The sequence below is a fragment of the Lepisosteus oculatus genome, chromosome 19 (assembly GCF_040954835.1).
Source record: "Lepisosteus oculatus isolate fLepOcu1 chromosome 19, fLepOcu1.hap2, whole genome shotgun sequence".
NCBI classification, from domain to species: domain Eukaryota; kingdom Metazoa; phylum Chordata; class Actinopteri; order Semionotiformes; family Lepisosteidae; genus Lepisosteus; species Lepisosteus oculatus.
The window spans coordinates 15,232,849-15,254,080 of record NC_090714.1 but is presented as its reverse complement, the minus strand read 5'-3'; the positions used below and the strand labels follow the sequence as shown (position 1 = coordinate 15,254,080).

Genomic DNA, 21,232 nt, shown 5'->3' with positions numbered 1-21,232 from the left:
ATTCTGCAGAGTTTGGTGGCTTTGTTTATAAAATATAAGAAGTCTTTTCCAGTGATTGCTTTTTACAGAATTGTGTTCATGTAACTTGAAAGTTGTCTTGGTCTGAACGTTTTATTCTTTAGTATGTTTTTGGCGCACCAGGGGTAAAGCGGGTCTTTTCTCCTCCTGCTTCAGGTTCGAGAAGGCTGCTGTGGAGTATCAAGAACAACTGTGCGCCATCACTGGAGTGGACTGCTCTATCAAAGGCTTTGACAAGTCCCTGCTGAAGGTAGCCAGCACCAACAGTGGCAATAGTGCCAGCCCAAAGCACACAGGCAATGGTGAGTGCCAAACCTCTTTGCCTAAATCTGAGGTTCACTGTACTTATCAATTACAGAGCTTTAAAGCTTTTTTCGCTTTGTGGAGGTCTTCTGCACAAACAAGATTGTGATGCTTGAGACTTGCCGTAGGAGCAGCCCCAACAGGCGAACGGTGTGCAGTGAGAGGTGCTGATCACCTGTCCTTGTCTTCCAGGAGATGGCCGGAAGACCGTGCTGCTTAAACCCAGCGACTGCTCACCTGAGGTGCTCAACTTCCTGGCCAACAAGGCCTGTGAGTGCTACGTAGCGCTCTGTGACTGGACGTCTGTTCAGGAGTGGCAGAACAGCACCCTGGCGTTGAAGAAGACCGCAAACGGCTCCACCATCCACCTCAAGACAGACTTCAACTACATCAGGTCTGTTGTAACAGAAACGTCAGTCAGTTCAAGGTCCCATCTTGTACTGTTTTAATTTGCCTGGGGTAAAAAGTAAGAAAAACTTTGATCTGCGTCTTATCTTCCAGTTTATTCATTTTTGCTGCCCTGTTTGTCTCTGTTCCAGGGCTCTGAGCAGCTTTGAGTCAGGAGATTTTGCCGAGTGTTGTGAGCAGCTGGAGCTCCTGCCGGGAGAGGACATAGGACTGCTCAATTCCTCCTCCTCCTCCTCCCGAGACAAGCTAGGTACGCCAGGATAGGCCCGCACTGTTACACCATGCTCTGTTGCCTGGTTCTGGGGGGCTAGTGTGCCTGCAGGTTTTCTAAATCTCTGCAAAGCAGCAGCATGAGAGAAGCTGTTAAATTGTCCCCGTTAAGCCAATAATAATCTGATGTAAGTTGAGCAGCTTTGTCTACCCCTTCTGCATAGGTAACCTAAGTGGGTTAAGCAAAGAAAATGAATGTGGGGAAAAAGATGACTGGCTTGTATTGATTTGTAATAAAATAGAGATACCTTATAGGTGTGGTCTTGCCATACAAGATGGAGCAGTTTTTGCCATGATATGGTTTCATCATCGGTTTATTAGTTGCACACACCACTTGTCTTCTGCAGTAAATGGCTGATTCAGGATTGTCTATATATTCCACAATGTTCTGCTTGTGCTCTCCAGACCTAAAGAGGCTCCTACCGGGCATGCTCAGTCCAGATCCTACCGAGCTGCAGAAGGCAATTGAGGTCCAGCTGTTGAGGAGCGCTCTGGGTGTGGTCACTACCGTCAATCACAATGAGCAGGACCAGAAAGCCGCGCCTGTGTCCGAGTGAGTGACCCTTTTGATTTCAAAGGGAAGAGGAGTGCTTCTGCTTCAGGAGGCGTCTCTCGGGCTGACCGCGCCGGTGGTTTGATTTCAGAAACTTGGTGAGGTACCTGAAGCAGATGGGTCGGATCTCTCTGGGGCCCCTGAGGCTGTCCACTCTGACACTGTCGGGTGCCCTGCCCACGCTGAGCACCCTGCAGCTGCACTGCGCCACCTCTCTGGAGAGCACCCTCACTACCCAGTTTTCTTCCGAGGTACAGCCCGCTCCCTCTCGTTGCTGTTGTTTCTCCTCCGTCCAGGTTCGCTGCCCTTTTCTTTGCAGAGAAACTGAATTGTCAGGAGGGATCTCGCATGCTTTTACCGTTCTCTTTTATCCTCGATATCAAGAGACTGATTCATCCCCGCTTGTTGGATTTGTTTTACACCGTGCAGGACTGCCTGATCCCTCTGTACAGCCAGGCCCTGTACTCCTGTAAACAGCAGGATGTCCAGCCCTGGCTCCATGCCCTGAGGTACACAGCTTTCCAGAGGCAGCTGTCCGCGAAGCTGAAAGGTGTGTCCTTCATTAAGTTTTCTTCCTCTTCAAAATGGAATTATTGAAATGTGGTCATTTCCGTCCTTGAACCAATGCGCTTGATTTTCTTGTTTTTGCAGGCTCCTCCGTTCCCGTTGACTCCCACCTCATGGAGCTGTGTCTGACTGCCGTGAAGTTCGCCCGCAAACAAGGGAACATCGCCCTGGCCGCCAGGCTGCTGGCGCAGTGCAGCGAGGCGCCCTTCGGGGGCAGTGCCAGCGGGCAGGACCTGGTGCAGCTCTTTAAGGGGTTGTCCCTGCAGGGCTCTGTGGGAGAGAAGTGGGGTCCTGAGCTGGAGATTGAGAAGGCGAAGGTGCTCTACACGGCTGGTGAGTTTTGCCACACGGCCTTACTGCATCACTGTTCTGTGGCTGCCTCAGTTAATTTCGTGTTGGATGAGAGTGAAGGCGATTGCTGACGTCACCTTGCAAGAGAAATGGATTGGAGAGCAAGGCAGCCCCCTTCTTGTGAGGGATTCTTGGCATGGTTAATCGGAAGTTGATGGCAGCTGACCGGAGTGGTTCTGCACTCGCCCGTCATTGTGCGCGTCTCTCCCTGTCCCCTGCCCAGGCCAGTCCGGCTCGGCCATGGAGATGATGAGCTCGTGCGCGCTGTCGTACTGCCGCTCGGGGAAGTGCGAGCGGGCCGCCTGCCGCTCCGTCCTCACCCTGTGCAAGTGGCTGGTGGCGGAGTGGAAGGACCTGACGGCGCAGCTGAAGCAGGTGGTGAAGAGGCCCCCCAGCTTACCCCCTCTCGGTAAAAACATCGCCGCCCTGCTGGAGCTGCCGCTGGAGGACCAGGGCGTGCCAGGCATCACTGCAGAGGCCACAGGTAGTCGGACGCCTGCCGACCCACTTGAATTACCCCCCTTACTGTGGTCACTAGTTATGCTAAATTAGATTTTTTTCCCCACTTTTTTGCTTATTATAATGTCTTGCTAAAATAAATTTACCCTAGAGTTGCATTATTCACGTCTCATGAATATTCGTATTGGTCCAGCTGTTGAGGCGTGCTGTGGGTGTGGTCAGTGTTCCCTCTTTCCCCAGACTGGACTCCAGTTGATCCCACCTGTATTCCTTCCTGATCTCTCCTTTATATTTATATTATATTATATTATATCTCTATATTTATAATCATATGTGTGATACGATTTTTCTGTGTACTGTTCTGTTCTAGTTTGTTCTTTGTGTGTCCGGACTGTGAGTAACTCTTGTATTGTATGTATTGTACTATTATTATATAATTCGTTACACTGTGGCTGTGTTGTGTGTTAAGCTGCTGTTGCACTGCAATTTCCCTCACGGGATCAATAAAGTATCTATCTCTCCTTCTCGTTGCTCTTCTCCCTGGCAGTGAGTGTGGGAGTTGGGGAGGCCGACTTCGTGCTGGGGCAGCTGTACCAGTTGTCGGCTGTTCAAGCTCCAGAAGTGGCGAAGTCCTGGGCTGCCCTTGGCAGCTGGGCATACAGATGGGGCAGAAAGGTCGTGGACAACGCCAGGTTGGTAGCCCACTGTTCATGGAGCCTCATCAATGAGGTATATCATAGCAGACACGCGTTAGCCTGCCTGCCTTGAGATAAAGACAGCTCCTTTTGGAGCGAGTGCTGGATTTAACACAAGAATACGCGGTTTACTCCTAATTTACAGTGATTGTGAAGTGATGCGTCACTCGTGGCATTTCATCTGTGGTCTTTCCTCAGCCAAGGAGAGGGTGTGCCTTTGCTGCCGGGGGAGAAGCAGGAAGTAGAGGAGCTGCTTCCAGCTTGCGCTTCGGAGGATGACAAAGAGACCATCTACAGCATTCTTGGCCAGGCTATGTGTCGACCAGCGGGAATCCAGGTTGGTGGGGGAAAATAACGCCAACGGTGTGTTTTTCCTGAGTCTTTTTTCCTTGTGGGGGGGGACAAGATGATGATGCACAGTGTGATATATAATGCTGTAGCGATCGGCTGAAAATGTTGGGGGCCACTTTATTGTTTCAGCGCTCTCCATGAATGGAGTATATTTAAGTGTGAATTAAGAAAGAGCGCTTGTGTCGTTCCCAGGACGAAGACATGGCTCTGCAGAACGAGGAGAGTGAGGAGGATGACATGGTGGATGTGATCTGGAGGCAGCTGCTGAGCTCGTGCCCCTGGCTGTCCGAAGCAGAGGAGAGAGTGACCGAGGGGCTCATCAGAGTGTGGCGCCGGGTGGTGGACCGCATTTTCAGCCTGTACAGGGTGTCGTGCCGGGCCTATTTCACCTTCCTGAAGCTCAACGCCGGGCAGGTCAGTACAGCGGGTGTTGGGTGTCTGGCTTTTGCACCTGGGGTTGCGGTTTGTGCATTTGCGTTACAGCCTAAGTCTGAAAGTACGATGTACTGTCATAGGTTGTGTATCTTGGCAGTTTTTCTTCCGGTGCAAAACAGTTGCCTTGTTGGCTCGGGCCAGGACGCCATTATCAGGGTGTCCGTGTTTTTTTGTGCCCGGGCTCAGTGGGCTGTAAGTGCGGTACCTGTGTTTTGGCAGGTGCCCATCAGCGAGGACGACCCGAAACTGCTGCTGAGCGACGACCCCGGCAACCAGAGCAACGACGACATGATCGTCATGGCGACCCTGCGGCTGCTGCGCCTGCTGGTGAAGCACGCGGGGGAGCTGAGGGAGAGCCTGGAGCTGGGCCTGGCGTCGACGCCCACGGCGCCCTGGAGAGGTGTGGCGCCCCCCGCTGCAGCCCCTGTGCAGCTCTCACAGTTTGGTTCTTACAAGGCGTTGTTCACAAACACCTTTTTTTTTTTTTCCTCCTCCTCTTCCCATATCTTGGCAGGCATCATCCCGCAACTGTTCTCGAGGCTGAACCACCCGGAGGTGTACATCCGGCAGAGCATCTGCAGCCTGCTGTGCCGGGTGGCGCAGGACTCCCCCCACCTCGTCCTGTACCCGGCCATCGTGGGCTCCATCTCCCTGGGAGGGGAGGCTCAGGCTGCAGGTGAGGCCCCAGGCTGCGGAGCGGTCGGGCGTGGCCAGCTCCGCGCGGTGCCGTGTTCCGCGATCAAGAATGAGGCAGAAAACATCCAGTGACGTGAAGCAGCCCCATGACCTTGTAAACAAAGCAGGCTTGTGAATACATCTCTTTTAATCCACTGGAAATATTGCTCTCGGCTTTGAGGCGGTACAGATACTGCCTGTGAACTCTGCGTGCCGATCACGGTGGGGCATTTCTGCGGTGAAATGTCGGCTGCACGACCTGCCCTTGTTCGCTGGTGCATCACGTTGCATTAGCCATTAGCGTGACCCGTGGCGAGACCAGCGGTCGGCAACAATGTTGGCGGCTCTCCAGTACCTTCACAAAGTTCACCGTTTTGTGCTTAGTTTATCTGTTAAATTTTGCCATACCGTCTTTATTTATTCTGTTATGGAGACTTAATAACCGGCCTGAGAAACTAGGACTGCAGTTCGCCTTTAAGCTGCACATCGTTCTTTTGGTTTTAGTGTTATTTCACCGTATATTTAAATACCCTGTACATCTGTGCTTTAAGTATATGAGACTTATTGTTGAGCATGTATATTGTGTTTTCTATGAAACTCAATTGCTTTGCATCAGTATCCTTTTCTTAGTAATTGCGAACTGCGGAGACCGTTGGGGTTTTTGCGTCGAGACGGAGGGGTGGATGGGGAGGGGAGGTCTTGATGCTGGAGTGGTCGTGTTAACCGTGGCTCCCGCTGGTTTGCAGGAGGCAAGCTGCCATCGGCTCTGCCCACCCTGCTGAGCAATATCCAGGGTGAGGCGCTGTGCGGTGGCGAGAGCGAGGCGGGCAGTGCCCCAGCCTCCCAGGAGAGCAGCAAGGGAGAGGAGATGGTGTGTTCCAGCGAGGACCAAGCCATGATGCAGGACTGCTACAGCAAGATTGTGGACAAACTTTCCTCTGCTAACCCAACTATGGTGCTACAGGTACTGTCGGTTCTGCAGAAGGGGGTGGGGGAGTTTGGGTGGAAGAGACCCATTTTGGAAAGTGTTGGACTCGTACGTTTGTGCTCTGCAGTTTTGGAGAGTTCTGTGTAAGGGTTAGGTGTTTCACATGATCAGTTCTAGCATGTATTATGGTCTACACTTTAGTTTAATTTGCGTAAACTGTGGGGTTTTTTTAGTTTGATAAAAAGTGAGAAAGGATGAGCGTTTGTTCTCGGGGGGGGGTGCTGTGTGAATGTCCCAGGAGGCTCCCGCTGACGTTCCTGGCCGACGGTGGCCGGCTCTCCTGCAGGTCCAGATGCTGGTGGGTGAGCTGCGGCGCATCACCCTGCTCTGGGATGAGCTGTGGCTGGGGGTCCTGCAGCAGCAGCACATGCACGTCCTGCGCAGGATCCAGCAGCTGGAGGACGAGGTCAAGAGGGTGCAGAACAACAACACGCTGCGCAAGTGAGCGGCTTCTCTGCTTTTTCCCTCGGGTTTTGACACTCTTAAGCTGCCCCCCAGAAAAGATACTCCGATCTTCATACACTGATGGACCAATCAGAATGTGCACAACACGCTGCAGTATATATATATAATCTAGATCTGTACTTGATCATTTTGTAATGTTTTCAAAACTCAGTTGCCTGTTTTAACTACAGCTTGAACTTGAGTCTATATTACTCACATCTTTGCTTCTTGGCATTCGTGCTCTTTGAAATCTTAGATTCTTAGACTCAAATTCTGTTTTAGGGTCTGAGATAAATTAGGTCACAATTCTATTAGCAACTTATTGTCTCTTTATGTGTTTCTATGTTGTCTGCATTCTCTAGACTTAGGTCTGATTACAGAGGTAGAGAGCTGCTTGGAGATGATTATCCTTGTTGCTCCTAAACCGTCACACTCTTCCTAGTCATTAGATTCTGCAGGTCTATTAAAACTTAAAATCTTGTTTGAAAAACATTTTTCTGCTTCTAATGCATATTGTGTTATGTACTGTGTGTAATATGACGTGGCTAGTGATGTTTTAACATTACGGATCCCGTATGAAATAGGTTTTCCTCACCTGTGGTAAAAGCAACTTTGAACATGTATTATAAAGCCCCAGGCGTTTTAATTTCTGAGCTGTCGGTGTGTTTCAGGGAGGAGAAGATTGCCATCATGAGAGAGAAGCACTCTGCTCTGATGAGGCCGGTGGTCTTTGCGTTAGAACATGTGCGCAGCATTACAGCAGCTCCCGCTGAGACCCCCCATGAGACGTGGTTTCAGGAGAACTTCGGAAGTGCTATTGACAACGCTCTGGAGAGACTGAGGAACCCCTCGAACCCGGCAAACCCTGCCAGCAGCTGGATACCTTTCAAGCAGGTCTGTACCCTAAACTACAACTAGGCAATGAAATGACATGATCACCAAATATACAAGCATGCTTGTTATACAATTTCTGGCTCTGTTTTGTCCTGAATAGCACAGCGATGGTGAATCTTTCTCGTTGTATACATTTTTTTTAATTATCTCAATATTTTCATGTATTGATCTTTAATATCTGGAGAATATGGGAGTAATACACATTTATGTACAGTATATTAGTATGTAATGTCTGCAGTCTGAGAATAGTATTACTGACTCATCATGCAACTGGCCTTTTGTCTGCCAAAGATCATGCTGAGTCTGCAGCAGCGTGCACAGAAACGTGCGAGTTATTTGTTGCATTTGGATGAGATCAGCCCTCGCCTGGCAGCCATGTTGAGCACTGAGATCGCTCTGCCTGGAGAGGTTTCTGCGACAGATGCTATCACCATCCAGAGTGTGGGCAACACCATCACCATCCTCCCTACCAAGACCAAGCCCAAGAAACTCTACTTCCTGGGCTCTGATGGCAGGAACTACCCCTACCTGTTCAAAGGTAAACTGGCTTGATTTCACTGCTGCTTTACACAATATAGACAGATCTTTGCTTGTTGTACGTAAAGTTCAGGACTGCCAGAAATGAAAGTGCCTCCATCAAGTGACAACATTCCCCTCTCTCTCCCTTAAGGGCTGGAGGACTTGCATCTGGATGAAAGGATCATGCAGTTCCTCTCCATTGTCAACACCATGTTTACAAAAGTGAACCAGCAGGAAAGTCCCCATTTCCATGCCCGTCACTACTCTGTCACTCCCCTGGGCACACGCTCCGGACTCATCCAGTGGGTGGATGGGGCCACGCCCCTCTTTGGGCTGTACAAGCGCTGGCAGCAACGGGAGGCCATCCTGCAAGCTCAGAAGGTAGGACATCTGAAGACCCTGACAGCAGACCATGAAAGCCTTTTTTGGAAGCAATGATGGTTTCGCAATCCACTTCCCCGTTTGTGACACGTGAGCCTCATAGCTGTAAGCAGGAAAGGTTACAGAGAAGCGTCAATGTTTGATTAATATCATCGGAGCTTAGTGTCGTTTAATCCAGCTCTGATCTTGAAAGATGACCATCTTGTCTGTGTTTATGTCCAGATCCAGGATTCCTTCCAGCAGCCCCAGAACCCACCCATGGTGCCCCGGCCCAGTGAGCTCTACTACAGCAAGATCAGCCCCGCGCTGAAGGCAGTGGGGCTCAGCCTGGACGTGTCCCGGCGGGACTGGCCGCTGAGCGTCATGAGGGACGTCCTGAGGGAGCTGATGGAGGCCACTCCGCCTAACCTGCTCGCCAAGGAGCTGTGGTGTTCCTGCACCACCCCCAGCGAGTGGTGGAGAGTCACTCAGGTGAGGCCGCCAGCCGTGCCAGGACAGGTAGTGGGGGGGTGACGGATTTAAAAAAAACAATTAATTCTGCAGCTCAACCATATTTCAAAAGGATTGCTTCAAATGGGGAGACTGTGTGAAAAGCAACATGCCGTAATGTTGCTCTTGGGATTAATGTGCGTCTTGTGTTTCCAATGCTGCCTTGCAGTCCTATGCCAGGTCCACGGCCGTTATGTCCATGGTGGGATACATCATCGGGCTGGGAGATCGGCACCTGGACAACGTGCTGATCGACATGACCACGGGCGAAGTGGTGCACATTGACTACAACGTCTGCTTTGAGAAAGGTGAGAATGAGCTCCTGTTCCCGACACGGCCCGCGTTCCGGACCTCCTGCGTCCGCTGGTGGAAGGCTTACGTTGCGTTGTATCGCAGGGAAGAGCCTGAGGGTGCCGGAGAAGGTCCCCTTCCGCATGACCCACAACATCGAGACTGCACTGGGGGTCACCGGGGTTGAGGGCATATTTAGACTGTCCTGTGAGCAGGTGAGCCCCGTTGTATGGTTTATTTTCTTGAATACAGGTTAGAGAATGAAAGTTAAAATGTTTGCCCCTTCGCGGTTTTAAATGTGCTTGGAAATTGCCATTGGTCTGGTTGGACAGGTGATCCACATGATGCGTCGGGGGCGAGAGACCTTGCTGACCCTGCTGGAGGCCTTTGTGTACGACCCCCTGGTAGACTGGACGGCCAGTGGGGAGGTGGGCTTCGCTGGTGCGGTCTACGGAGGCGGGGGGCAGCAGGCGGAGAGCAAGCAGACCAAGAGAGAGATGGAGAGGGACATCACCCGCAGCCTTTTCTCCTCCCGCGTAGCAGAGATCAAGGTCAGTTCTCGCAGCTTCCATCATTTGCAAAACCGCGTTCGTGTTCTCTTTTTGGAAGGCTGGGGGGGTATTAGTTTGTGTTGGGATTGCCCTGAGGGATATGAGCTGCTTAAAATCAATGTATTTTTGTATGCAATATGCAAAGCACTGCATAGCCCAGTAAAACTGTACCGGTCGTAATAATATTTCATATTTATTAATTAACCATACTATTTTTAACCATACTATTTTTGCACTGTTCCAAGAATTACCTTGCACTGTTTTTTTCCTGTTATATTTTCTCTGTTTGCGGAATTTTGCAGTTTTGATTACTTGATTACATGTTATTTATGTTATTACATGTTACCGTTATTGCTATTGTGTTACTGTCTGTTGTCTATCTTCTGTCTTATTTATATAATGCGCCTGAGTGACTAATGAGAAACACTTCTCAATATACTGTGCACTTGTGTAAGTTTAATGACAATAAAGTTGAATTGAATAGACAGAAATCGTCCTACTATGGGCTCGCTATGTCTGCTTGACCAGCCAAGGTAAAATTTAGTGAAAGCAGTGGTCGCCTCGAGCAGTAGGAAATGCAGACACTGGTTCTAAGAATTTGCACGATCCTGAATATGAGCCCTTCAAGCTGTTAGCCTTCTGGTTTGTTCCAGCTCCACTACATAGGTTTAGCACTGTCCTGCAGTGAAGAACCGCCAGTGACACGCCTGTGTTTTGCAGGTGAACTGGTTTAAGAACCGAGAGGAGATGCTGACGGTGCTGCCGCAGGTGGAGAGCGGGGTGGAGAAGTACCTGAGCCTGCAGGAGCAGCTCACTGAGGTTGAGAAGCTGCAGGGCAAGCTGCTGGAGGAGATCGACTTCCTGGAGGGAGCAGACAGCAGGACCGACCATCCCATCCACACACTGGAGCACAGGTGCGCTACAGTACAGATTCAAGGCGAGGAGGGCCTGTCTTTATTTCCCTATTGGAAAAACTCTTTACAGAGATTGAGATACTGTTAGGTCTAGGTTAGGCCCTTTGTCAGGCCAGATGTGAAAGTGACTTCAGATGGCTTTGTTATTTTTTCCCCCAATTAGCATTGGTACCGTCTGGGACACTTTGCCTACAAAAAGTCTAATGTGCATGCAGCAGGAAGGGTGAAACCTGCAAGTAGAAATCTGGTGGTAGAATCTCGCTAACCTCCAGCCCATTGGGTTTTTTTTACTGATTATTGTGTAGATGATGATGGAGTGATGGAGCCCATCTTTGCCCTGTACAACGGGAGAGCACTGTCATTGTAACCTGCTTTGCCTGCTTCAGGTACTCGGAGCACACCCAGCTGCAGTCTCGGCAGCGGGCCGTGCAGGAGGCCATCCAGGTGAAGCTGTCGGACTTCGAGCAGTGGATATCCCAGTACCAGGCTGCCTTTGCCAGTCTTGAAGCCACTCAACTTGCCAGCCTCCTGCAGGAAATCAGCAGCCCCATTGATCTGGGTAAGACACTTCCTTGCTGTATTCAATTACTTGGTCTTCAACTGGTGACACCTGGTAGGGGCTGTGTCTCTCAGCCTTTTCACTTGTTGTTTTGCGTTTACCTTTTTAGAATACATATATTAACATGAATTCTGTAAGCTGCATGGTATTTTTTTCTTTATGTAATACAACCCTTGTTATATATATATATGAACTGCATAAATACCTTGGGAGAAATGGAAAAGAGTCATAAGTAACAGACTTTGTACTCATTTATATTTGCAATACTTGATATTTTGAGACGAGTGGCAAATTTTTTTAAATGTAAATTTGCTTTTGTAAGTTCATAAGAAAACACAATAAAATATAAGTAATTTAAAAAAAATACCTCTGGGCACATAACTGCACTGCGCTCTTTGACGCTCCCTGCCCGTTTCCTGCCAGGCCCGCCCAGCTACGTGCCAGCCACCGCTTTCCTGCAAAACGCGGGTCAGGCGCACCTGATCAGCCAGTGCGAGCAGCTGGAGGGGGAGGTCAGCGCCCTGTTCCAGCAGAGAAGGTCGCTCCTGAGGGGCTGCCTGGAGCACCTGCACAGCTACGCCACCGTGGCCCTGCTGTACCCCCGCGCCGTGTTCCGCCGGCACCGGGCCCACATGTGGAAGCAGTGGATGGAGGAGCTCATCTGCGACATGAGTGTGGAGCACTGCCAGGCCATCTACCACAAGTGAGTGCCTCTGGTGGTGGAGATGCCGTTAGCTCACACTTCTGATAAAAGCTTTAAAGGCAGGACAGGGGTTTTTAGATATAAAGATGCTGTTGGACAGGTGTCCGAGACCAGCACGTGAACTTACCAGGAAATAGGTTTTTATTTTTTGGTTCAAACTTTTCTCCCCACCATGCTATGAGACGTTTCACGTAATTAAGCGATAACAGAGGTTTTATATGAATACCACTTCATTACCCCTCCCTGCAGAACGTGTTAGGAGAATACTGACAGAAGGTAGGATTTGGATATTGTAAATCACTCTGAAGGAACGTGACTTGCTTGCAAAAGCCTGGCGATTGTGAGCGGTTTATTTTATTACATTAACATTACATTACTTTACTTTATTAACCCTTTACAATTTATTGCATTAGGAATTATCTTTTCGCATACCCCAGCTTGCTCTCCATGAGACACACAGACAGGGAGAGAGCTTGGGGTCAGAGTGCAGGGTCAGCCATTGTACAGTTGGGGTTAAGGGCCTTGCTCAGGAGCCCAACGGAGTAGGACTCCTCTGCCGGCTGCGGGTTTTGAACCGGCAACCTTCCAGCCACAGGCGCAGATCCTTGGTCACAGAGCCACCGCTCCGCCTTATCTTTGAGAGCGAATCGAGTTCCCTGCTGTTCGCGGAAGAATCGGTAGAGAGAGAGCCGGCTTTGAAAACGGCCGCCGCCGTGTTGTTGAAACCGACAGGTACGAGATGCAGTTTGCGCCGCAGCCGCCTCCGGCCGTGTGCCAGTTCCTGTCGAGCACGGACATGGCTCTGCAGCACCACGCCACCGAGGTCAACGCGCGGCTCCTGCGGCAGGCGGAGCGGCTGAAGGCGGAGGGCGCCGGCGTGCCGGCGTGCGAGGAGCAGCTGCAGGAGATCGAGCGCTGCATCGCCGTCTTCCTGCGCGAGAACGGCGAGCTGGGCTCGCTCAGCCTGGCCGGCATCATCGTCTCCGCCCTCTGCGCCCTCACCAGGTCAGTCCCGACGGGGCCGCCAGGCCACCGGCCATTCGCTTGCAGCTCCACGGATGCAAACCGTCGCCTTCAGTCTCCTTAACCCTGAAGGCAGGGCTTGAGCGCAAGTCAGTAGGCAAGGGGAGGAGGAGACGATCCATCCTTGACGATGAAGGGCGTTTAGTACGACGTTTTTATATGCCGCCACCACTAACGTCATGTGCACGTGCCAGTGTTATAAATAAAAGCCTTGGTTGAAAGAAATGAAGAAGGCTTTCAAAGCGTGGAGGCCTTGACGGTGATGTAAGAGAATGGCTGCAGACTGTTGGGGACTTGAGCTGCTGATGAAAGGTTCCCCCCCCCCCCCGTGTCCGCGGCAGGCGTAACCTGGTGATGGAGGGCGCGGCGGCCAGCGCCGGGGAGCAGCTGGTGGAGCTGATGTCCCGGGACGGCGCCTGGTTCCTGGAGGAGCTGTGCAGCATGAGCGGGAACGTGGCCTGCCTGGTGCAGCTGCTGCAGCAGTGCCAGCTGCTGCCTCATGACCTGGACATCCCCAGCCCCGCGGAGACCGCGCAGGCCGTTTACCTGGCCAACGGGGTGTACACCTGCCTGCAAGTAAGGCCAGGACATAAGCCGCTTATTTTAAATCACCTGCGTGCTATTACTGTCTGAGGACTGTTGCGTTTTGTGCTGATGACGTACGAGGTCTTTACAGGGTCATTCTGATAGTCTTGCAGCTTCTGTTTTGCTCTGTTGTTGGATAAGCATTATGCTTGGATATTTTGGACTAATTTTCTTTCAAAACGTGGAGCCCATTGTCTCTTTAAACATTTAAAAGTAGCACTTTTTCTCACTGCAAGTTAAACCTTGGGATTTTACTCTAAACTGCAATATTGAAAATCATTCCCTCGCAGTTCCTGAAGACCTTAAAAGAGTATTTGGACAGTAGAGTTCCTGATGTGGTATTCTTCATGGTGTGTGTGTGTACTCATGTATCTCCGGTGTCCCCCCCCCCCCCCGTGTGTTAGGAGCTGAACACAAACTTTCGGCAGATCATCTTCCCGGAAGCGCTGCGCTGCATGCTGAAGGGGGAGAGCACGCTGGAGGCCATGCTGCTCGAGCTGGACGCGCTGATCGAGCAGTGCGCCGACGGGGTCTCCCTGCAGGGGCTGGGCGAGGCTCTGCAGGCCCACCTCCGCAACGCTGCCATGGGACTGGATGAGGAGGCCGACTCCCACTACCTTGATGTCACCAGGTAGCAGGGCTCAGTGATGACCATAATGTATAATGCCCTCTCTGCAGCTTGATGGCTTGTTGGCACCAAACTCAATCAACTTAATCTCTTATATACGTACTCAAACCTTTTTCCAATGGTTAAAAAATTCTGGTGTATAAAAGCATATGGGGGAATGGACTATATTTGTGCACTGAATGAATTAAGAATAGTAGGTATTTTGTCTATATATATATATAATCTTTCACAGATGTTGCTTCAAAAATGACTGATAACTAAATGAAAATTTTCTAAATGAAATTGGAATTGTCAATACCTGGGTACAGTGTTGCCCTGCGGTGACCCCACAGAGTGACTTTCACTGACACAGGCGTCTCCTGAGCGCTCCGAGAGTCGTCAGTTGGCAGTAGACAGTGTTCTTTTGTGTTGCAGGATGCTGCGAGCCCAATACTCGGAGCTCATTCAGCCCCGCTCTCTTGAGGGGTCTGTGCAGGAAACCCCCAAGATGAGCGCGGGACAGATGTTGCTGGTGGCCTTCGATGGGATGTTTGCACAGCTGGAAACTGCTTTTGGGCTTCTGGTAGAAAAGGTAAAGCTAGCTCAGCAGCCTCCTGTAAAGTGATGTGGCTTGATGTCATTTCTGGAGACCCAGGGCTGGTTTCTTTCAGGGAGAGAACTGTAGTGCTCATGTGCGCAACCTGAATCTTCTCCACAGCGGACAGACGAGCACACCTGAAAGAAATCCTAGTCCGTCTTGTCTTCAGTTTATAGTGTAGTAATTGTAAGAAGTTCTGCCCTGTGCAGACTCAATTTCTGAGCTAGTTCACAAATCAGTGTACGGCACTGGTTCACACCATGTGTCCTGCTGACGGAGATGAGTAATTTAGTTGTATTTCCAGACAGGCTGGACTGCTGAGAGCTGTTGCAAAGTCGCTAAAAGGAATTTTATTGTGTGAAATAGCCGTCTTAAAGGACCCACCTTGAAACTTTAGGGCAACATTTTTCTCAGGTGACTCACCGTACCATTCACGCACGGAAAACTTTGGTGAATGCGCGGTTTCTAATTCCACCAAGAAAGGAGCTTCTCTTTCTCAGATCCGCAGAGGACTTCCCTGGTTTGTAAAGGACCCGCCTTGCTGAGAACTGCGGGGGATTGTAAATGCCGCACCCGCTGTGCCCCGTCTGCAGCTCCTAAGCTTGCAGCCCTAACCAGTCCCCCCTCTCGGCGCAGCTCAACAAGATGGAGGTGCCCGCGGCGTGGCGGAAGATCGACGTGGTCCGGGAGGCGCGGGCGGCGCAGGCGAACTTCTTCGACAGCGCCCAGCACCGCCAGGTCCTGGAGGAGATCTTCTTCCTCAAGAGGCTGCAGACCATCCGCGACTTCTTCAGGCTGTGCGGCTCCTTCGCTCAGACCCTCTCTGGTGAGAGCGCCCTGCTGTCGATCGCCTTGCTTGAGAGAGCCTCCAAGTGCCGAGAGCTCAAGGGTGGTCCCCAACAGTGCTTCACAGCTGCCGCGATGGTGGACGTCCCACTGAAATCCCACCTTTGAAAGACTTGCTGGTGCGGTTGATGGCGTCAGAGTGTGTCCGCACACATGTCCTGCGATTTACTGGCTTCCTGCGCAGGGTGTACTCCCACCTTGCATCCTGTTTCCAGGACAGGCCTGGACTTGCTGACACGCTCGGCAGGAATAAGCATCTGTCCGACTAAGTCAAATTCTGGTTTTCGTATCTTGTTTCAGGGAATACTTTTTAAAGCGGTAACAGACTAAATCCTGATCCCGTGGTATGCATTCTTTACCCTCAATATAAAGTTTCTACTGTATGTTCCTGCATACGCAAATGATGAACCTGTGTGATTTTCAGACTTGCATTGGAAGGTTGTCCTGGTTGGTTCACTCTTGCCATTCCTTGCACAGGAACCTGCCCTCCCCCCTCTGAAGACCCGGGTCCCTCCAATGGCCCTGTGCCTCTAGCCGGGGTGAAATCGATGTACCGCGGCACTGTGGTTGTGAACGAGGACCAGATGGCCCGGCCCATCAAGGCCTTCACGGCAGACTTTGTGAGGCAGATGCTGATGGGCTTGCCCACGCAGGTGCTGGGACTGGCCCTGTGCAGCGCCCTGAGCGCTCTGGGAATGGACCTCATCGCACAGGTGGAGGCCAAGGACTTTGGCGCCGAGGGCAAGGTGTCCCTGGACGACATGTGCAAGAAGGCAGTGGAGCAGGGCGTGCAGGCCGGCCGGCTCTCACAGCTCCTCCTCAACCGGGCCACGGTGCTGGCCAGCTCCTTCGACACGGCCTGGAAGAAGCTGGACCTGGTGAGGCGCGTGGAGACCAGCATTGAAGCCTGTAAAGTCAGCCTCCAGAGGACGCAGCTCCACATCGCCATGTTCCAGGTAGGACCATTACCAGCACGCTTGAGGGAAGCTGCTAGTTCAATACACTGACACATTGCAGCATGCACTAGAGTTGGTGTTTTTGTGTGATGGAAGACCAGAGTTCTCCTCCTTGGGCCTTAAAGTTCAGCTCTGATCCAGCCTCCTTGGGGTTTGTACTGACCGTTTTCACCCCTCTCCGCAGTGGCAACACGAAGATGTGCTGGGAACACGGAACCAGCCGATGTCCGTCAGCCCCCCGCCGCGCTCCGTCATCCTCAGCAACATGAAGAAGAAGCTGTACAAGCTGAGCCAGGACGAGGCGTCCATTGCCAGCGTGCAGGTGAGATGTGGCTCTGCCTCCGCATCCCTCCACTGGTATTTATTTGGCTTTGTTAGATATAAATCCTGAAGCAGTTTGACCGCAAACAGTTTTAACTTAAAAATTGTTTAGAAGCTGTGATAGGATGATAGTAATGTGAGAAGCTTTAGCAGCAGGAAACAAATGTGCTCTTCTTGCAGGAGAAGCTGGCTGCACTCGAGGGCAGTATCGAGCAGCGTCTGAAATGGGCTGGGGGGGCTAACCCTGCTCTGGCGCCGGTGCTGCAGGACTTTGAGGCGACGATCGGGGAGCGGCGTGCGCTGGTGATGAAGGAAGGGCAGCGCACCAGCCAGGTCACCTTCCTCTGCAGCACCATCCTGAACCTCGAGAGCCTGCGCACGCGCACTCCTGAGGCGCTCAGCATGGACGCCGCGCTGTTCGACCTGGTCAAGCGCTGCCAAGCCACCTGTTCGTACGCGGCGCAGTTCAACAGCTCCGTCTCGCCTCTGGAGCTGCGTTTGCTGCACAGGCTGGTGAGTCTGAGGGAGGCTGCACTGCAAGAACTACAGACGGAAGTCACGTTGGTTGCTTAGAAGCTGCAGGAATTGGTACCAGAGCACCTCGTATCATTCACTGGAGGGAGGCTCCTCGTAGGCGCTTGTGAGGATTGAGACCTGATTACTCTCCTTTACTCTGTAAGGCAGTTTCTGGCAATGGTGAAATAAAGCCCTAGGAGGCAAAATAGGAAGCATTTGAGGCCAATGGGATTGTTGCATTTCTCCGTACCATAGGCTCGTTGAATAAAGGTGGAGCCTGTCCTTTTCCATGAGCGTCCAGGGCTCAAGAGCTAGTGGTGTTCTCTTGCAGAGTGCCGGGCTGGACACGCCCATCGGCAGCCCTGACTGGCTGGTGTGCGCGCACAAGCTCCTGACCCAGGAGATGTCGACTCAGAGGGCAGTGCAGGCGGATCGCGAGCAGCAGCTGGACAGCGTCACCGAGACCCTGCAGGGGCTGGTGGACACCATCAAGGGCATCCTGTCCACCCACAACCGCCAGCTGGCTGATGTCAAGCACCTGCTGCGGGCCATGGCCAAGGTCTGTACCCCTGGGTCTCCAGGATCTCTCTGCCACGGCTGGGGACATTTACAAAGCTCTGCCAGATGGAACTTGGCAGTCTTGATTGAATGTGTGTCTTGTGCATTCTGCTTAATCAGAAAGTTTCTGTAGATTATTTACATCACAAGGTAGACTGGAAGGGTTGTAACAGCATATTGTCGGTATTGTGCGTGCATGGGAGCGTCCTGAAACTGTTCTTGTGTGAAAATTTCTCACAGGATGAAGAGAATGCCCTGGTGGAGGGCGAGGATGTGCCGTACGAGGGCAGCGTGCGTCAGTTCCTGTCGGAGTACAAGGCGTGGCAGGACAACGTCCAGATTGTGCTTTTCACCGTGGTCCAGTCCACAGGGCAACCGCGCAGTCAGGAGCAGGTGGAGCTGCTGCAGGAGATCCCAGCCACACTGAAGGAGCTCAAAGTACAGAGCCAGAGGTCTGAATCGGCACGCGTGCATGCTTCTAAGGACATGGCTGATTACAGATCACTGCTTTGGCTGACGTTTCTGATTGCATTTGATTTTCTGTTAGCTCTGAATTTCAGTCTGTATCCACCAACGTTCCCTGTCTCGTCTCTTCTCAATCTGCAGTGTCTACAATGGGCTAGTGGGCTTTGCCTCACCCCTGGTGACCGAGAGAGCGAGTGACTGTGCAAGTCCCACTTCCTCCAGCATGCAAACAAGCTTTGCTGCAGGTAGGGTCAATTCTCAAGCCTTTGTAGACTTAGCGCCGGAGTGCACAGGTTCTTAATTACAACTGATGTGGCTCAGATTCATTTCTAGTTTAGGTGTTAACCCTTTTGATTCATTTGTCCTGAGACCTTTTTGTTTTAAGAGCGTCTTCTGCAGCTGTGAAACCGATGAAGGTGACTGAAGTGGCGAGTGAAAGCGCTGTTTTCAATCCTGTGTCTCTAGCAGTGCGTTGCAGTGGGCCGAAGACGCAGCCGGACAACATGTCCCAGAATGCGCGCAAGCCCTTCCCACGGAACCTGGGTACTTCAGCGGACACTCCGCCCAGCACCCTACTGCTTACCAGCAAAGGACTGGCCCCCAGCCCCAAGAGGGCTGTGAGGGACCCAAAAACAGGGAGAGGTGTGTGGCTGACTTCGTATTTCGGCACAAGACACCTTGGAAAAGTTTGCCACTCTTTGTGTTTTGAAGTAATTGCTTGAGCTCTTAATGCACAGTCAGTTCTTTCAATGAATGAGTTTCCTAGACTGGGGTAGAATTTAGCTTTGTTCTCGCTGTTTGTTTCAGAAGAGCATTTATTTCTTTTCGTTTAATAAACAGGTCGCCTGCGCGGTTTTTCGATTTTCGAGCAGGCTTTTGACGCTTTGTTCTTCCTTGCGTTTGCACAGCTGTCCAGGAGCGGAATTCGTATGCTGTCAGTGTGTGGAAGCGAGTGAAGGCCAAACTGGAGGGGAGAGACGTGGACCCCAACAGGAGGATGAGTGTAACAGAGCAGGTGAGGCTGAACCTTCCAAACACGTTAGGGCAGCGGCAGCACCCTCCCGGATCTGGCAAGATCCCATGTGAGGCCAGGAAACGTTGACATGTGCTGACAAGCACCAGATGGGCTGGGTGGCCTCTTCTCATCGGTAACCTCTCCCGACGTCTTCGGCCCCAAGCTGTCGTGTGAATGGAGACGCCCGGACCTGCCCGGCTCACCGGTTTCCTTCCTCATTGCCTTCCAGGTGGACTGTGTGATCAAGGAAGCTACGAACCTGGATAACCTGGCCCAGCTGTATGAAGGGTGGACGGCCTGGGTGTGAACTGGAAGCCAGCAGATCTCTGGTCCAGCAAGGGCAGAAATCCACCAGAATCCACTGGGTCTGGGGCAAGCGAGCCACAGAGCACCGTGGGGGGGAGGGGGGGGCTACCAATCCTCCCTGGGGCCCACTCCGGATCCCCGTAGCACAGCTGCACCCGGCGATCCAGATAACACCACGAATGGGTCTGCACCCTTCTCATTAGGAGCTGGGGGGGTGACAGGAATGGGAAGGGGGGGAGAAACGACAGGCGCCCAGCCTGAGCCACCCCTCTGCCCGTAATAAATATAAATAAAAACACCTCTCCTGAACTCCAAGAACATGCAGAAAAGGTTTTGTGGTGGGGACTTTACAGGAGACAGGATTCCGCAGAAACACCCCAGGTAGTTTTCCTCACACCTGTAAGGCAGAGAGATGGATACCCGACATCCGTCAGACCTAGTGCATGGTTCTGGAAAATACTTCAACGGAGAGGGGAGAAAGGGGAAAACCATCCTGTTAGGAGCCTCTTGACTTTTTTTTCTTGTTTTTTTTTTTGTGGTGGTCCAACGCTGCTTGTTGCCCCGCAACAAAGCTGGTTCACTGGCAGGTAGAGAGGACAGGGTGGCCGAAGAAAGGGAGGCTCGAGTGAACTCGGTTGTCAGCCCGAGAGCTGAAGTCAGAAAACAGAGGACTTCTTTCAGAAATGGTGTCATCAGAATCGCACTTTTTATTGGACACGAAGAGACTTCTCGAACACCGCTCTAAACAGGCGAGATGGGTTTGTTGCAGTCTTTATTCGATGAAGGTTTGCAATGCGATGAAGAGCAATTGGCTGGCATGTTATTTTTTTAAAGTTTCAGGCATTCTGTATAATGCTTCAGTTCTAGAAATCCAGTTACCTGTTTAGTGACGACGTTTCTGATTGATTTACGGATGAAAAGCAGAAGAGAAAGATGTCTTTTAAGTATCTGAACAAAGATGCGGTCATTTCTTAGAGACTTTCAAATTCAAAAGCCACATGTAGAGCAGTTTGTTGATTTATACTTATTTTTTCTTGATTTGCATCTCTGTTGTGTATTGTAGACACTTTTTTTCTCCCACTGTTCCTGCTTTTGAAAAGCCCATTGCAAAAATTGGGCTAATTTTTTTTGGCTTGCCAGTGAAAAGATGTGCCATTCCTGTTTATATATATATATTAATCCCCTTTAGCTTGAGTTTTACTAATCTAGATCTCTTCCAGTTTTACATTCTTTGTGGGAGACGATAAATAAAGTGATTGTTTTGGTGACGGTGCAAATTGTTGTTTCTTAAAGATTTTATTCCGTTTTGTTTGATGCACAAATAAACCAGCAGGTTTTAAAATTTGTCTTCACTTTCACTTTTTCTTCTGTTGGGGGGGGGGGGCTTTATTTTGTTTTATAAAACTCATCAGCCAAGCTTATAAAATCTCTCAGGCCAGTTGTAGTGAACATTCAGATTTGTATGCATGGAGTAACAAATTGCAAGTAGGAAGTCACAATAGCTTCTAAGATGCATCTTGACCGAATGCAGATTTATTTTCAGTCAAATCCCAATGACAGAGAACTAAGGTTTTCAGTGTGTCTATTTAGCTGCAGTCAGACCACCCAAGCAAAGGGG

The 21,232-nt window shown here is 51.1% G+C and overlaps 1 protein-coding gene across 2 annotated transcripts in view; it reads left to right on the top strand.

Moving 5' to 3' along the window:
- The window catches only part of smg1 (SMG1 nonsense mediated mRNA decay associated PI3K related kinase), a 38,466-nt gene extending 17,506 nt beyond the window's left edge, over positions 1-20,960 (top strand). Inside the window, exons 24-62 of one of the 2 annotated variants that reach the window (XM_069180768.1) lie at positions 175-320; positions 514-715; positions 861-979; positions 1,405-1,552; positions 1,644-1,803; positions 1,982-2,102; positions 2,204-2,452; positions 2,694-2,954; positions 3,477-3,621; positions 3,823-3,961; positions 4,168-4,389; positions 4,630-4,810; positions 4,925-5,086; positions 5,832-6,049; positions 6,360-6,514; positions 7,189-7,411; positions 7,703-7,949; positions 8,082-8,311; positions 8,534-8,782; positions 8,970-9,108; positions 9,197-9,306; positions 9,424-9,642; positions 10,363-10,556; positions 10,943-11,115; positions 11,539-11,818; positions 12,551-12,823; positions 13,183-13,417; positions 13,831-14,057; positions 14,469-14,625; positions 15,268-15,457; positions 15,955-16,433; positions 16,618-16,755; positions 16,935-17,267; positions 17,602-17,829; positions 18,069-18,280; positions 18,435-18,538; positions 18,762-18,935; positions 19,202-19,308; positions 19,538-20,960. In XM_069180768.1, coding sequence (XP_069036869.1) covers positions 175-320; positions 514-715; positions 861-979; positions 1,405-1,552; positions 1,644-1,803; positions 1,982-2,102; positions 2,204-2,452; positions 2,694-2,954; positions 3,477-3,621; positions 3,823-3,961; positions 4,168-4,389; positions 4,630-4,810; positions 4,925-5,086; positions 5,832-6,049; positions 6,360-6,514; positions 7,189-7,411; positions 7,703-7,949; positions 8,082-8,311; positions 8,534-8,782; positions 8,970-9,108; positions 9,197-9,306; positions 9,424-9,642; positions 10,363-10,556; positions 10,943-11,115; positions 11,539-11,818; positions 12,551-12,823; positions 13,183-13,417; positions 13,831-14,057; positions 14,469-14,625; positions 15,268-15,457; positions 15,955-16,433; positions 16,618-16,755; positions 16,935-17,267; positions 17,602-17,829; positions 18,069-18,280; positions 18,435-18,538; positions 18,762-18,935; positions 19,202-19,308; positions 19,538-19,615 — 7,627 coding nt within the window. In that variant the 3' untranslated portion in view covers positions 19,616-20,960. Of the gene's footprint in view, positions 1-174; positions 321-513; positions 716-860; positions 980-1,404; positions 1,553-1,643; positions 1,804-1,981; positions 2,103-2,203; positions 2,453-2,693; positions 2,955-3,476; positions 3,622-3,822; positions 3,962-4,167; positions 4,390-4,629; positions 4,811-4,924; positions 5,087-5,831; positions 6,050-6,359; positions 6,515-7,188; positions 7,412-7,702; positions 7,950-8,081; positions 8,312-8,533; positions 8,783-8,969; positions 9,109-9,196; positions 9,307-9,423; positions 9,643-10,362; positions 10,557-10,942; positions 11,116-11,538; positions 11,819-12,550; positions 12,824-13,182; positions 13,418-13,830; positions 14,058-14,468; positions 14,626-15,267; positions 15,458-15,954; positions 16,434-16,617; positions 16,756-16,934; positions 17,268-17,601; positions 17,830-18,068; positions 18,281-18,434; positions 18,539-18,758; positions 18,936-19,201; positions 19,309-19,537 lie in introns of both variants that reach the window. The other variant, XM_069180767.1, reaches the window with a different exon arrangement.
- The last annotated feature ends 272 nt before the right edge of the window (positions 20,961-21,232 follow it).